At 44.9% G+C, this 17,766-nt stretch overlaps 1 protein-coding gene across 1 annotated transcript in view; it reads right to left on the bottom strand.

Annotated features, from left to right (window-relative positions):
* The window catches only part of PITPNC1 (phosphatidylinositol transfer protein cytoplasmic 1), a 206,190-nt gene that overhangs the window by 66,112 nt on the left and 122,312 nt on the right, over nt 1-17,766 (bottom strand). The window contains 1 exon segment of the mRNA XM_073311590.1: nt 8,570-8,641. Within this exon segment, the coding sequence (XP_073167691.1) occupies nt 8,570-8,641 (72 nt within the window).

Here is a 17,766-nt window from a genome sequence, read left to right as displayed (position 1 = left end):
GTTGACTTAAAAACACATGAGGGAGGCAATATTCGTGATTAGCTGAGAGATGCCAGTTTGGGGCCATTCATATTTTATAAGACATTCTCATTTAAAAAAAATATTACCTTCTAATTTAAAATAAAAACTCCACTTTCTAAAAAGACCCTTAAGCAGCAATGCTGAGTGGCTTGCCTCATTAGCCCAGTTTCAAACACCATTATTTGATGTACTAACATGTTCATCCAATGTTGACTCTGTTTTTCCAAAGGGAGAGTTGCCATGTGAACAGCTAGTTACTTCAGCTGTGTTGTAGCACTAGAAATCACAAGTGGCTAGATTTATGGTACTGCACCACTATCATGCAGGCAAGCCTCATTAGTGCGTTATCTCAATAAAGAGCTCCAATCTCCACTGCTTTGCACTTTGTGTCATCGTTTACAACTTGTGCAAAGAAAATGCAAAACTACAGAATGGTACCATTTTACTCCCATTTTTCACAAACGTAAATGATCACTCGGGGTGCAGATTTATCACAGCATTTTTTGTCACAGATAATGGAGCATATTGGTAAGTCACGGGTTTTGCTATTTTTGATAAGAAGATACCATGACAAATCAGAAGGAGGCCCACAGCAGTGGCATCCGCAACTCCTGCCTTGCAGGGCTGGGCTTTGCTCCCCACTCTGGGTGTTGTGACTTGGAGCATGGGGTTACAGTACTGCTCAGGTTTGGCCTGGCTGCCCCCGTCACGACGACAGAGGAGCAGTTGAGCCAAACCTAAGCAGTGCTGTGACACCCACGCAGTAGGTCACAGTGCAACACACTCAAATTTGCCCCACCCCACATTCTGTCATGACCCCATGTGCTAGGCTGCAATATCTGGAGCAGGGCGGCAGCCGCAGCCGCCCCCCTCCCCAGGACTGCCACTGCTGGGTGAGTTTATTAAAGTCACAGACACAAAGACAAGTCTCAGACAAATGGGAAAATCAGAGTATCCATGACATTTTTCCCACTGTGACAAACCTTTAGTCCTAATGATGACACAAGGTATAAGGTCAGGGGAGAACTGGGTCCTGGGTACAATTTAATTATAGAATATCAGGGTTGGAAGGGACCTCTGGAGATCATCTAGTCCAACCCCCAATTTTTGCCCCAGATCCCTAAATGGCCTCCTCAAGGATTGAATTCACAACCCTGGGTTTAGCAGGCCAATGCTCAAACCACTGAGCTATCTCTCCTCACAAGAGAGGGATAGCTCTAGTTAATGTTGTCTTTCATTAGTTTCTGCTTTCAAGACTATTAGCTTTATTTTAAGAAGAAAAGTCAGGAAGACATTTATAGCTAGATGGGTTACTGGAATTAGACAGAATGCTACCAGATAATGCATCATGTTAAGTGAAGTAAGAATATGAATTTACTAGCTCACTAAACGATAACAGGAGCCTGAAAGCACTTAGGTTGCTTTCATCCACTAATCAATATAATTATCTTTAGCTTTCTTCAATTTAATTATTGCTTTTTACAATCAATATCTATTTCATTAAATCACATGCAACTGAAGAAGGGATCAGAGTTCAGAGAATAATTTAAAAAAAAGATCTGAACAATCTCAAGGAAAGCCTAGAAACAGCCTAGCTAAAGTCACTCATGCATTATTAGGACAATAAATTTATTCCTCATTCTACTCTACTAGTAGGGATGATTCAACATATTCTGTATTGAAACTGCAACATGTATGAAAGCATCTCCTACGGTTAATTATTTCCACATCCATGGTTGGCAGTTAAAGTGAAGGGAAATATAGAATACAGTATCTTTGAATGCAACCTGATGCTGCTAATTCACCAGAGCAGTAGAGGTGAAAATGTTATGGGTACAATTCAGTTAAAAGCTATATTTGCCTTTTGCCAAAGAGGGCAGGGGGAAGGGGCGGTGGAGAAAATACAAAAATATAATGATTTTAACTTGTTGAATATTTAAATGCAGTCAAATGAAAAGTTTAGCAAAAAAGGAAAAACTGGCCTTTCTGCTGTTACCTGACTGAGCAAAATTTTTCATATTTAACCTGAGTCTGGCTGCAAATTTTGCCATAAAAGAATACTTTGACCCCAGTGTAGACTGAATTTTAAACCTACTCACCTAGTTCTGAGTGCAATAATGAGCTGGGGACCAAGTCCAAAGCCCTTTAAGTCACTGGGAGTCAGAATTAATGTTTATAAAGAGCTTGATTTCAACGGTGGTACACAGCTGAGGATCCCACCTATGTCCAGTTTGCCTTAAGTTCACTGATTTGATACTTATTCAGGGCTTGACACAGTAATATTTTTGCTCCAGAGAGCTGACATCCTGAAAATATTTTTAAGCATCCATTGCTTGGTTAATGAGTTGAGTGGAAAACTGACTTTCCAACTCTCCTTATTCCATGCTATCAGTGCAGAACACGTTTTCTTCCTGCCAACTGCCATTGCAGTCTGACTGTGCTAGGACACTGTGTGTCCCTCCCATCTGTCACAAATGCTTGACCATAAACTGTGGGCCTTCTCTGAGTTAAGTGTTACTAAGGCCAGAAAGGGGGAGAGAAAATTTAATAATTGTATGAAACTGGGCATACTGGAAGACTAAGACAATTGGCAATGGAATATACAGCCTCTCTCCTTCTAAGTCACTGGTTTGAATCTAAGGGTATGTCTACACTATGAAATTAGGTTGAATTTATAGAAGTCACAGAATCGGAAAGGACCTCAGGAGGTCATCTAGTCCAACCCCCTTGCTCAAAGCAGGACCAATCCCCAATTTTTGCCCCAGATCCCAGAATGGCCCCGTCAAGGATTGAACTCACAACCCTGCGTTTAGCAGGCCAATGCTCAAACCACTGAGCTATCCCTCCCCCCAATTTTTTAGAAGGTGATTTTATACAGTCGATTGTGTGTGTCCCCACACTAATGGACTAAGCGCATTAAGTCGGTGGTGTGCGTCCACAGTACCGAGGCTAGCGTCAACTTTCAGAGCGTTGCACTGTGGGTAGCTATCCCACAGTTCCCGCAGTCTCCGCTGCCCATTGGAATTCTGGGTTAAGCTCCCAATGCCCGAAGGGGCAAAAACATTGTCACGGGTGGTTTTAGGTACATGTCATCAGTCACCCCTCCCTCCGTGAAAGCAATGGCAGACAATCGTTTCGTGCCTTTTTTCTGTGCAGGCGCCATACTGCTTTCAGCAGACGTTGCAGTAGGACTGCTAACCATCGTCGTCATCATCCACCACTTCCACTGCCACTCTGTTCTCCTGATGCTATGAATCCACCTCGCAGGTCCTCTACATGACTGTCGTCATCCACCGCTTCCACTGGCACTCCGCTCTCCTGGTGGTCTCGCAGGGCTGCTTCCACTGCAACTCTGCTCAGCTGCTCTTGTCTCGCCATACCACGGCAAGCATGCAGCCCGCTCAGCTGTTGTGTCCTGGCAACAGACGGTGCAGCAGGTCTGCAAAACTGGTCGTCCAACCACTGCTTCCCCTGCAATCCTGCTCTCCTGCAGACGCCATACCACCGAAGCATGGAGCCGGCTCAGATCACCGCAGCAGTTATGAGCATTGTAAACACCTTGCGCATTATCATGCAGTATATGCAGAACCAGAACCTGCAAAAGCAGGCAAGGAGGTGATGGCAGCGCGGTGACAAGAGTAATGAGGACATGAACACAGAATTCTCTCAAAGCATGGCCCCGGCAATTTGGCCATCCTGGTGGCAATGGGGCAGGCTCATGCCATGGAACGCTGATTCTGGGACTGGGAAACAAGCACAGACTGGTGGGACCGCATAGTGTTGCAGGTCCGGGATGATTCCCAGTGGCTGCAAAACTTTCTCATGCGTAAGGGCACTTTCATGGAACTTTGTGACTTGCTTTCCCCTCCCCTGAAGCGCAAGAATACCAAGATGAGAGCAGCCCTCACAGTTCACAAGCGAGTGGCGATAGCCCTCTGGAACCTTTCAATGCCAGACAACTACTGGTCAGTCGGGAATCAGTTTGGAGTGGGCAAATCTACTGTGGGGGCTGCTGTGATCCAAATAGCCAACGCAATCACTGAGCTGCTGCTATCAAGGGTAGTGACTCTGGGAAATGTGCAGGTCACAGTGGATGGCTTTGCTGCAATGGGATTCCCTAACTGTGGTGGGGCGATAGACGGAACGCATATCCCTATCTTTGGACCAGACCACCAAGGCAGCCAGTACATAAACTGAAAGGGGTACTTTTCAATGGTGCTGCAAGCACTGGTGGATCACAAGGGATGTTTCACCAACATCAACGTGGGATGGCTGGGAAAGGTACATGACGCTCATCTTCAGGAACTCTGGTCTGTATGAACAGCTGCAGCAAGGGACTTACCTTCCAGACCAGAAAATAACCGTTGGGGATGTTGAAATGCCTATAGTTATCCTGGGGGACCCAGCCTACCCCTTAATTGCATGGCTCATGAAACTGTACACAGGGAGCCTGGACAGTAGTCAGGAGCTGTTCAACTATAGGCTGGGCAAGTGCAGAATGGTGGTAGAATGTGCATTTGGACGTTTAAAGGCGCGCTGGTGCAGTTTACTGACTCAGTTAGACCTCAGCAAAACCAATATTTCCATTGTTATTACTGCTTGCTGTGTGCTCCACGATATCTGTGAGAGTAAGGGGAAGACGTTTATGGTGGGGTGGGAAGTTGAGGCATATTGCCTGGCCGCTGATTACACGCAGCCAGACACCAGGGCAGTTAGAAGAGCACAACAGGGCACGCTGCGCATCAGAGAAGCTTTGAAAACAAGTTTCATGGCTGACCAGCCTACGGTGTGACAGTTCTGTTTGTTTCTCCTTGATGAAAACCCGCCCCCTTGGTTCACTCTACTTCCCTGTAAGCCAACCGTCCTCCCCTCCCCACTTCGATCATCACTTGCAGAGCCAATAAAGTCATTGTTGTTTCAAATTCATGCATTCTTTATTAATTCATCACACAAATAGGGGGATAACTGCCAAGGTAGCCTGGGAGGGGTATGGAAGGAGGGAAGCACCGGGTGGGGTGGTGGATGAGGGGAGGAGGGAAGGACAAGGCCACACTGCACTTCAAAACTTATTGAATGCCAGCTTTCTGTTGCTTGGGCAGTCCTCTGGGGTGGAGTGGTTGGGTGCCTGGAGCACACCCCCCCCCCCGCATTCTTGGGCATCTGGGTGAGGAGGCTATGGAACTTGGGGAGGAGGGTGGTTGGTTACACAGGGGCTGCAGTGGCGGTCTGTGCCTTTCCTGCACCTCAACCATATGCTGGAGCATATCAGTTTGATTCTCCAGTAGCCTCAGCATTGCATCCTGCTTCCTTTCATCATGCTGCCACCACCACTCCTGTTGCTCCAGCCATCTATCCTCTCATGCGTCCCTCCTGTCATCGCATTCATTTTGTGCTTTCCTGGACTCTGCCATTGTCTGCCTCCACACATTCTTCTGGGCTCTTTCAGTTTGGGTGGACTCCATGAACTCAGAGAACATTTCATCGCGAGTGCGTTTTTTTCACCTTCTTATCTGCACTAGCCCCTCGGATGGAGATGCTAGTTGAAGCGTTGAAACATTTGCAACTGCGGGAAGTAAAAAGGGAGATTTAAATTGAAAAAGACATACTGGCCATTTAAAAGGAGGGGCTGATGTTTTCAGGTTAAACCCAACTAACCCCCCCCACACCCAATTCTCTGGGATGATCGTTTCACCCCTCCCCCAACCGCGTGGCTAACAGCGGGGATGATTTCTTTTCAGCCACAGGCAAACAGCCCAGCAGGAACAGCCACCTCTGATGTCCCCTTAATAAAATTCCCCTATTTCAACCAGGTGACCATGAACGATATCACTCTCCTGAGGATAACACAGAGAGATAAAGAACGGATCTTGCTTGAATGCCAGCAAACACCGGGACCACACGCTGCCATGCTTTCTTTTGCAATGATTCCAGACTACATGCTACTGGTCTGCTGAGGTAAAGTGACCTATCATGGAGGATGCAATAAGGCTGCCCTCCCCAGAAACCTTTTGCAAAGGCTTTGGGAGTACCTCCAGGACAGCTTCATTGAGATGTCCCTGGAGGATTTCCACCCCATCCCCAGACATGTTAACAGACTTTTCCATAGCTGTACTGGCTGCGAATGCATCCCAAGTCTTTAGGGCAAATTAATCATTAAACACGCTTGCTTTTAAACCGTGTATTATATTTACAAAGGTGTACTCACCAGCGCTGCCTTCTCCGCCTTCAAGATCTGGGAGCCCGAGTTGGGAGGGTATTGGATCCAGGGTGATAAACAGTTCCTGGCTGTCAGGGAGAACAGTTTCTCCACTTGCCTGGTGTGTGCTATCATCTTCCTCGTCCCCAAAATCCTCATGCCTGTGGCATGAGACTCCCCCTTTGCAGGAGTCCATGTACAGGGGTGGGGCAGTGGTAGGGGCACCCCCTAGAATTGCATGCAGCCCATCATAGAAGCGGCATGCCTGGGGCTCTGACCCCGAGTGGGCGTTTGCCTCTTGGGTTTTTTGGTAGGCTTGCCTAAGCTCCTTAAGTTTCACATGGCACTGCCGTGGGTCCCCGTGATAGCCTCTGTCCTTCATGCCCTTGGAGATTTTTTCAAATATTTTGGCATTTCGTCTTTTGGAACGGAGTTCTGATAGCATGGATTTGTCTCCCCATACAGCGATCAGATCCAGTACCTCCCGTTCGGTCCATGCTGGAGCTCATTTGCGATTCTGGAACTCCATGGTCACCTCTGCTGATGAGCTCGCCACACTGGCCAAACAGGAAATGAAATTCAGAAGTTCGTAGGGCTTTTCCTGTCTACCTGACCAGTGCATCCGAGTTCAGAGTGCTGTCCAGAGCGGTCACAATGGAGCACTGTGGGATAGCTCCTGGAGGCCAATACCGTCAAAGTGCATCCACACTAGCCCAAATTTGACCCGGCGATGTCGATTTCAGCGCTAATCCCCTCGTCGGGGAGGAGTACAGAAATCGATTTTAAGAGCCCATTAAGTCGACAAAAATGGCTTCCTTGTGTGGATGGGTGCAGGGTTAAATCGATCTAATGCTGCTAAATTTGACCTAAACTCGTAGTGTAGACCAGGGCTGACTCAGGTAACTAGTGACTGAAAGTTATCATCATCCAATGGCTGCTTGGTGGCCTCAGTCCAGTTTTCAATGGAAAAGTGTCTGCATCACAAAAATCATGATTAAAACCAAGACTATAGTTATCTAATTGCAATTATTATGCACCCATCAACTCAGCAATTTAGCAGAGAGGCCAAGGAACTTGTTGCCTGACCTATTCTCTCACCATTGGAGGAGGTTCCACCGGGTCAGGGTTGGGGCAATGTGTGGGTAAATAAAGAACGTCAGTCTCCAGAGATGCCATCTAGCACCCAACTCATTGTTATAGGATGACCTGTGTCGTAGACCTTTTGCAGTCTCTCTCAAATGCACCCCTCGTGACAGGATTTACTTCCTTCAACAAGGGTGGAACCCCACAATTCAATAACTCAGACTGGATAATTGGGCTGCAGCCACCCTGTTTTCCAACACTGTTAACACAACCAGCCCAAGTGTATTTGACACTTGCAAGAAACCTTCCTCCAGAAACTTCCCAGCCTATGTCCAGCAGCTGATTAAAGTGACTCAAAACAGCTTTTTCCAAATAAGCATATTGTTTATTCACCCAAAGATTCACAGCAATCAGAGAACTGGGTTAAAATAACAAAAATCTACATGCATCTAATCTTATCTAAACTTTACCCTTTCCTTGCAAGTCTAGGAACGTGCACTTAACCCAGAAACCCCCAACTCAGTGCTGGGATAGACAGAGTGACCTCCTTCATTCTCTGCCTCTGGCAGGGTCTCTATGTCAGTGTCTCCCCTTCAGTTGCTACTGGCCACTTACCTGCTCTGTCTTTGGAGAGACAGTTTTTTACTGTTTACAGCCCTTTTGATTTCTCGGCTATGGTCTTGAGGAAAGAGCTGTGTAACTTTTGACTGGTGCCTGGGAAGAGCATCTTCCCAATTAATGGCCCAGCCATTGTTCTCTTCAAGTTGTTTACCCAGAGCTGCCTTATCTCTGACCCTTATTTTGTTTCTTGTTTGTTCTTCCTACCAACTCCTTTTAATTCAGCTCCACATAGACACAGATAATATCAAGCAGGTAAACTTACATACATATGATATAGATATCTCCCTCATTCTCCACAATCCTTCATGAGCATTAAATTCACACCCATGAATTATGTTGAGATTAGAGGAGGAACCTGGAGGTAAGATAAGAGGCATAAACTCTTTATACCATAGTGCTTTACATAATTCTTTTGCAAGTTGCACAGTCTTCATGGAATCATAGAAACATAGGGCTGGACCGGGCCCTCAAGAGGTCAGCTAAGTCCATCCCTTCATGCTGATGAGTTGGCTATCCAGGTGCAAAGATTAAGGACTGCTGAGCATTCTTTTCCAGTTTGCAAGCCATGCAAGCCCCAGGAATATTTCATGATTAACAATGTCCTTGCATGGGTTTAAACATTTATTTTTCAAAAAAGATCATACTTACATTGTCATTGCTTCCTTTGTTGTCCTCATATTTTGTTTCTATGTGAATGGAGAATTTAGGCAAAAATGAGCACTGCAAAGAAAGCAAAATGTGTCCAGATCAATTTAAAATGTCAATTGCTTCATCAGGTCACTTGCTCAATAAATCCTGTTTTCTAGCAGCTTTCCTATTTTTTCTTGATTATTGCAAGAAATTGAATCAAAATCACTAAAAATCCACAATTGCAAAGGTTTTTTTAAAATGATTTTGAAAGGATATATTGATTCTATCCCAAAGTTGAGGACTAAAACAAAGTTATAACTAAACTAATAGAATTGTGGGACAACTAGTTATAGCAATCAGTGTATATTTGATACATAACAGTGGCTATATTCTGAATGTTCCTCCACTGCTCTCTGTCTTAAGTATCGCTATATTTTTCAGAACTTTTGAGCCGTTGTTCTATAGAGCTTTTCCTTGGATGACTACCATTTCCAGAGCAATGCCTATCTGCTCTATGCACAAAGTCTATGGAAATTCCACTGCCTGCAGTCCCTGATCAAAATGCTGAGGATGCTTGATCATGCAGTTATTTTCTAATTCCAGTATGATGCAAGTTTTTAAGTTATCTCATTTTGATTTTCCCTGGAAATTTTCTTAATTTTGGCATCCAACCAAACACACCATCACATCAACCCACCCATATAGTGCAAGAAAAATTACAAACATTCAAATGTTTTTCCTATCGATCAAGAAGAGAATCTGATGCCCCTATGCTCATATGGGCAAATTCTCAATTAGACCCATACAACTCCACTGACTTGAGGGAGTTGGCACATACTCTTCATATCAAATTTTGCTCTAACACTGGTGCATATCCACTAGTGTTACTTTATACAAGACTGGCTTTCTTTCTCTGTGGATTGTTTCATTCATTTGGTTTCCTAAGAGTGCAATTTGCAGTGCTAGACATCACAGTTTCACTTTAGAGACTATTTCAAACATCTTCTCTTTAGCGTTTCACACTCTTGCTCCCAAATCAATTTTTTTCCACTATACTTAAGCAACCAGAGTCAATGGCCAGCAATCCTTGAATGATATTAGTTCAGCCACTTTAATATAAAGGCATCAAGTCTTTTCTTGCATTAACTGTCAGCGACACTGACGTGCCAGTTCTTTGCAAGACATTTAATTGATGCCCGATGGCAAAGAGTCTTTGAACTGCTTGTGACTATTTCAAACATTATGTACTGAGGTTACACAATGAAGAAAGTTTGATGCTTCAGTGCTCACATTGCTACTGGTCCAAATTTGGATTTCATCAGAGTTGATTTTGGTTCCCGCAACAGGAAGGGAGATAGCTTGGAGAGCCAGCTGCTGTGGAGCAAAGCTGAAAGGGGAAGTAGGTTCTTCCTGAGACTAGAGAATTACTGTTTTCTATTCCCTGGACATTATGAAAAGAAGCCATTGATTGAGCCTCTAATTTTGGCCACAGAACACCTACTATTCATTAGCAGCAGCTGAGCAATAAGCATGGACCACTCAAACCTTTACGCAAAAAAGAGTGAGATGTTTGTGCCAGAACAGGGCCCTGCAATGAATTTAGAGAACAATCTTTACCAAACATTTAACACAATACTTACCAGCTATGAAAATATCTAGGCCATGAACTATGCACCTTATTTATGATATTAATAGTAGACCAGTGATAAATGTGGTACAAGAAAAAAATCAGTGGTGTGTGCAATGGAGGATGGAACAGCTTCAGAGATGGCCCAGTCGGTTCTAATTACCCATATCTTTGGGGCCATGTGTTACTTGGTAGGCACACACCTCAGAAGGCTAGGTGAGTGTATTGATTATTCATAAGCAACCAGACAGAGCTGGAGCTAATGCAACGCAGGCTAACGGATCAGAAACCCAGACAGCCTTCCAACTTAGCTTTGACTAGCGGAGTCTCAGCTGATTCCAACATACAGGACGTTTTCGTCCTGTCCCAGGTCTTCCAATCTGCCAAAAACATCCCTATTTTATTTCCCCAAGTTCTCAAGGCAGCTGCAGAGCTTCAGTCATAACTCCTGAAAGAGTTATAACTCATAACTCATAACTCATAACTGAAAGAGGGTCAAGCAAAAGGGTTGTTTTTTCCATCTTCTGCATTACAGATCTATTCAACATGTTATGACTGGGCTGCCCACTTTCGCTGGGCTACACAAACCCCACCACAGCACGGCACAGTGCATGCTCTCATGTGGGGGAAGGCATCAGATTGCTTGTTAGGGTTGTGGGAAAGAACTACCATGACAAGTTTGTGTGTGATTGCTAGTGCCCACTGGGAAGGCTATTACACGTAAAAGCAGGAAGATGAAAAGACAGAGCAGATGGACAACACAAGACCCGCAGGATGCTTTGCTGATTAGTTGCTAGCTGGTCTGAGCATGAAAGAGATTTCAATATTTTTTTCAATCCATTACAAACAGTTTTCTTTCCACTTTCATATATGGATGTGAAAGCTGGAAATCCATCAGAGGTACAGACAGATGTCTAAAATACCTTCAGAAGCAAATATATATCACAAATGCTGAGATTCATGACCGAGTTCAATAGCTTATCTCTGAAGTTATCCACAAAAGAAGATGGAAATATCTGGGACATGTTAAGAATGAAGCCAGAGCATCTGTTGTGGCAGGTGTGCTATTGGGTAGCTAGAGGAACGTGTAAAAGGGGCTGACTGAAAGAACCTCTCTGTCAAATAGTACTAAGCTGGGGGGTGGGGGGGGAATATGGGACTTAACAACAGAGAGAACATGCAAAGAGTGGCCCAGGATAGGGAAGGACAGCAGAGTCCTGTTTGTGCCCTAAGCAACATTTGATGGTTCCAGAAGGATTCAGATTATAAACAGTAAAGAACCCAACATAGAGGGTATGCTTTCTGTTTTACACTAGCTGTTTTGTGTGCGTGGGCAAGTGGATGATGGATAAAGCAAACTGCTACAGAAAGTAGGTTATATACTGCAGATTTTTTAAATAAAAAAGAAATAGAGACTCATCACATACATCTTGCCGTGCAGAATTTTTGGAACAGCTAGAAAATAAGAAAAGGACGGCTGTTACTCTGAAACCTAGAAAATAAGGTGGCCAAAACATGGCATATAGAGTTCTGCTGCTGCCCACGGCAGCTGTGATTTTTAATAGGATGGTGTGTAGCCTGTAGAGACTACAGGTCTGAGCACCTAATGCTCCAGCTAGATTCAAGCTGGAACTCTGCATGCTGAGACTTCTGCTGGGAAGCACCATGTAAGAGATGAGAGCAGTTGCAACTTGTTGCATTTTAGAGATGGCTCCTGGCAAGTGTGGTTTTGTGTGGGTGGAGTCTGGTTATGCCTGCCTTTACTGGGGGTCAGTGTTTAGTTTTGAATTATTGGGTTCACCAAAAATGTCACCAAATTTTTTTAAAAAGTGGTTGCTTCATGGTTGCTAAATGTTTGGAGGATTTGATAGGAAAACACAGTTGATTGGTGTTCTGCACACATGTCTTCAGGCTATTGCTCTGTGTCATCGTCTGTTAATGTGTTTTAGACCCCAGCTCTTCTGGTCCGAGCATGCAGATTTAATTCTCTCTTTTACACAACTTTTAAGAAAACAAAACCAAGTAAAAATCAAATCTAGCAAACAGCAGAAGTTGTAGATGAAATATATGAGCTGCCAGTTGGTGGAGAGTAATCAAAGCATGTACTGTCTGAGCAGACAAGATCCAGGTCTGGCCAATTTGTGAAGCCACAAAGCTGGTTTCTTAAATTACACAGTACAAGTCTGGTGCTTTGTCCAAAACCTCAACAGTTATGTAAATTACTCTTATCACTCTGGCTCTAATGGCCACGGACAGTGCAGCTGCTCCCACAGGCGTACTGGTGCTGCTCCCATATCCCCAATTACCCTGCTTGCCACAGGAAGTGGTGTTGCCATTTTAACCTTCATTGCTAGGTTGTCACTGAAAACCCTCTTGTTGGCAGCAGTAGTTTTTCACATTCACTTTTCTGCTTCTGGTTGCTATGCAGACAAACACCCACCCCCCAGCCACCCACCCACTGATTCCTCTTCCCTTGAACCAGCGAAAGTATCCGTGTGCTATGATCTGACTGTCAAGTCCCTGGAGGTGTTGGATGGAACATATTTTCCACAATATAAATACCTTTTTTCTTCACTTATTGAAACTGTTGCTGTTGGGTACATCTGCACTGCAATCATCCTATGATTGCAGCTCGTGTACATGTAGGTAGAGATTAAAGCTATCTTGGGTATATCTACTGGAGTTGCAACCACACCCCATGACTTCAGTGTAGACATGCCCCTGAAATCACCGCAACCTCACAGTTAACAGAGGATAGCAATCAAAATCATTCTCTCTGCCTTAGTGGGGTAAAGCAAAACTGCAGTTCAATTATAACTCATAATTCAGTACAATTATGACTCCTGAATAAACATGGATAACTGAGAGGATTTTTAAATATATAGACATCTGGGGCATGACCCTATTTTATATAACAAGAGTACTGGATAAATCAAGTGACACTATAGCAAGCTTCTTAGTAAATGGCAAACCCCAAATTTAAGTCCTGCTTAAGTGATGCTTTGTCCTTCTGCCCAAGGGTAAAATTCACCTCAAGTATTTTAAAAGTCACCTGTGATAGGGGCCTAGGAAATGCTCACTGCTGTGTATACAGACAGGTTTGACCATTGGCCTGCTAAACCCAGGGTTGTGAGTTCAATCCTTGAGGGGGCCATTTAGGGATCTGGGGCAGAAAATTGGGGATTGGTCCTGTTTTCAGCAGGGAGTTGGACTAGATGACCTCCTGAGGTCCCTTCCAATCCTGGTGTTCTATGATTCTATGAACAGTAAATATGGCAGGCAACCAGCTTGGCTTAACAGTGAAATCCTTGCTGATCTTAAACACAAAAAAGAAGCTTACAAGAAGTGGAAGATTGGACAAATGACCACGGAAGAGTATAAAAATATTGCTCGGGCATGCAGGAGTGAAATCAGGAAGGCCAAATCATACCTGGAGTTGCAGCTAGCAAGAGATGTTAAGAATAACAAGAAGGGTTTCTTCAGGTATGTTAGCAACAAGAAGAAAGCCAAGGAAAGTGTGGGCCCCTTACTGAAGGAGGGAGGAAACCTAGTGACACAGGATGTGGAAAAAGCTAATGTACTCAGTGCTTTTTTTGCCACTGTTTTCACGAACAAGGTCAGCTCCCAGACTGCTGCACTGGGCAGCACAGCATGGGGAGGAGGTGACCAGCCCTGTGTGGAGAAAGAAGTGGTTCGGGACTATTTAGAAAAGCTGGACAAGCACAAGTCCATGGGGCCGGATGTGCTGCATCCGAGAGTGCTGAAGGAGTTGGCGGATGAGATTGCAGAGCCATTGGCCATTATCTTTGAAAACTCATGGCGATCGGGGGAGGTCCCGGACAACTGGAAAAAGGCTAATGTAGTGTCCATCTTTTAAAAAGGGAAGGAGGATGATCTTGGGAACTACAGGCCAGTCAGCCTCACCTCAGTCCCTGGAAAAATCATGGAGCAGGTCCTCAAGGAATCAATTCTGAAGCACTTAGAGGAGAGGAAAGTGATCAGGAACAGTCAGCATGGATTCACCAAGGGCAAGTCATGCCTGACTAATCTAGTTGCCTTCTATGACGAGATAACTGGCTCTGTGGATGAGGGGAAAGCAGTGGACGTGTTGTTCCTTGACTTTAGCAAAGCTTTTGATACGGTCTCCCACAGTATTCTTGCCAGCAAGTTAAAGAAGTATGGGCTGGATGAATGGACTATAAGGTGGATAGAAAGTTGGCTAGATCATCGGGCTCAACGGGTAGTGATCAATGGCTCCATGTCTAGTTGGCAGCTGGTATCAAGTGGAGTGCCCCAAGGGTCGGTCCTGGGGCCAGTTTTGTTCAATATCTTCATTAATGATTTGGAGGATGGTGTGGATTGCACCCTCAGCAAGTTTGCAGAAGACACTAAACTGGGAGGAGAGGTGGATACGCTGGAGGGTAGGGATAGGATACAGAGGGACCTAGACAAATTAGAGGATTGGACCAAAAGAAATCTGATGAGTTTCAACAAGGACAAGTGCAGAGTTCTGCACTTAGGACGGAAGAATCCCATGCACCGCTACAGACTAAGGACCGAATGGCTAGGCAGCAGTTTGGCAGAAAAGGACCTAGGGGTTACAGTGGATGAGAAGCTGGATATGAGTCAACAGTGTGCCCTTGTTGCCAAGAAGGCCAATGGCATTTTGGGATTTATAAGTAGGGGCATTGCCAGCAGATCGAGGGATGTGATCGTTCCCCTCTATTCGACATTGGTGAGGCCTCATCTGGAGTACTGTGTCCAGTTTTGGGCCCCACACTACAAGAAGGATGTGGAAAAATTGGAAAACGTCCAGCAGAGGGCAACAAAAATGATTAGGGGACTGGAACACATGACTTATGAGGAGAGCCTGAGGGAACAGGGATTGTTTAGTCTGCAGAAGAGAAGAATGAGGGGGGATTTGATCGCTGCTTTCAACTACCTGAAAGGGGGTTCCAAAGAGGATGGATCTAGACTGTTCTCAGTGGTAGCAGATGACAGAACGAGGAGTAATGGTCTCAAGTTGCAGTGGGGGAGGTTTAGGTTGGATATTAGGAAAAACTTTTTTATGAAGAGGGTGGTGAAACACTGGAATGCGTTACCTAGGGAGGTGGTGGAATCTCCTTCCTTTGAGGTTTTTAAGGTCAGGCTTGACAAAGCCCGGGCTGGGATGATTTAGTTGGGGATTGGTCCTGCTTTGAGCAGGGGGTTGGACTAGATAACCTCCGGAGGTCCTTTCCAACCCTGATATTCTATGATTCTTCTTCTGACAAGTCTGTTTAGATGATAATCTCCACAACATCATTGCAGTTTGGAAAAAAGTCCATATCAGTTTTCACTTTTCCTCTCTACCCATAAATATCAGATATTATCAGCTAAGCAACTGTCTGTCAGCAATGAGGCAGATCAGGATGCTTCTTAACACAGAGCCCAGCCATTTTACATGCTCCAGATTGAATTGCACCAGCTTGCAGCAGCTTGACAAACCATTACTTTAATGAGGTGGTTGTTTCCTGTGCTCCCGAGTCTAGACTCTCCTTAAAGTCCAAACCCCAGGATACAAAGACATTTTTCCAAAATACTATTCATATGTAACTAATGGAGAGATGCTCTGCCTGAGTCTGCAGACAGCCTGAAACATTAGCTATGAAAGGTGTGCCCTCCTCCCGCTCATTTCAATGGGGCAGTAACTCTGCAGTCTACTGATTTGCAAAAAGAAAAGGAGTACTTGTAGCACCTTAGAGACTAACCAATTTATTTGAGCATAAGCTTTCGTGAGCTACAGCTCATTTCATCGGATGCATACTGTGGAAACTGTAGAAGATCTTATTATATACACACAAAGCATGAAAAAATACCTCCTCCCACCCCACTCTCCTGCTGGCAATAGCTTATCTAAAGTGATCGCTCTCCTTACAATGTGTATGATAATCAAGTTGGGCCATTTCCAGCACAAATCCAGGTTTTCTCACAACCCCCCCCCCCCAAACACAAACCCACTCTCCTGCTGGTAATAGCTTATCTAAAGTGACCACTCTCCTTACAATGTGTATGATAATCAAAGTGGGCCATTTCCAGCACAAATCCAGGGTTTAACAAGAACGTCTGAGGAGGGGCGAGGGTTAGGAAAAAACAAGGGGAAATAGGTTACCTTGCATAATGACTTAGCCACTCCCAGTCTCTATTCAAGCCTAAATTAATTGTATCCAATTTGGAAATGAATTCCAATTCAACAGATTCTCGCTGGAGTCTGGATTTGAAGTTTTTTTGTTGAAGAACCTTCCACACAAACTTCCTCGTGGCTGGACTTTACTAAAACTAGACAAGCCATTTACAACACACACTTTGCTTCTCTACAAAAGAAAAGGGACACTAAACTTTCTAAACTACTACATGCCACAAGGGGCCACAGCAATGGTTCCCTCAACCCACCCAGCAATATTGTTAACCTATCCAACTATACTCCCAGCCCAGCAGAAGCAGCTGTCCTATTTCAGGGCCTCTCCTTCTGCCCCTCCAACCCCACGAACATGATACAGTTCTGTGGTGACCTAGAATCCTATTGTCGACGTCTCCAACTCAAGGAATATTTCCAACATACCTCTGAATAACATACTAATCCACAGAGACCTCCCTACCAACACTACAAAAAGAAGGATTCTAGGTGGACTCCTCCTGAAGGTCGAAACAGAAGACTGGACTTCTACATAGAGTGCTTCCGCCGACGTGCACGGGCTGAAATTGTGGAAAAGCAGCATCACTTGCCCCATAACCTCAGCCGTGCGGAACACAATGCCATCCACAGCCTCAGAAACAACTCTGACATCATAATCAAAAAAGCTGACAAAGGAGGTGCTGTTGTCATCATGAATAGGTTGGAATATGAACAAGAGGCTGCTCGGCAGCTCTCCAACACCACTTTCTACAAGCCATTACCCTCTGATCCCACTGAGAGTTACCAAAAGAAACTACACCATTTGCTCAAGAAACTCCCTGAAAAAGCACAAGATCAAATCCGCACAGACACACCCCTGGAACCCTGACCTGGGATATTCTATCTACTACCCAAGATCCATAAACCTGGAAATCCTGGGCGCCCCATCATCTCAGGCTTTGACACCATGACAGCAGGATTGTCTGGCTATGTAGACTCCCTCCTCAGGCCCTACGCTACCAGCACTCCCAGCTACCTTCGAGACACCACTGACTTCCTGAGGAAACTACAATCCATCGGTGATCTCCCTGATAACACCATCCTGGCCACTATGGATGTAGAAGCCCTCTACACCAACATTCCACACAAAGATGGACTACAAGCCGTCAAAAATACTATCCCTGATAATGTCACGGCTAACCTGGTGGCTGAACTTTGTGACTTTGTCCTTACCCATAACTATTTTACATTTGGGGACAATGTATACCTTCAGATCAGCGGCACTGCTATGGGTACCCACATAGCCCCACAGTATGCCAACATTTTTATGGCTAACTTAGAACAACGCTTCCTCAGCTCTCGTCCCCTAATGCCCCTACTCTACTTGCGCTACATTGATGACATCTTCATCATCTGGACCCATGGAAAAGAAGC

This window comes from Lepidochelys kempii, chromosome 14 (genome assembly GCF_965140265.1).
Source record: "Lepidochelys kempii isolate rLepKem1 chromosome 14, rLepKem1.hap2, whole genome shotgun sequence".
Classification (NCBI taxonomy): Eukaryota; Metazoa; Chordata; order Testudines; family Cheloniidae; genus Lepidochelys; species Lepidochelys kempii.
Note: the sequence above shows the minus strand (reverse complement) of the source record. Positions and strands in the feature narration are given on the sequence as shown.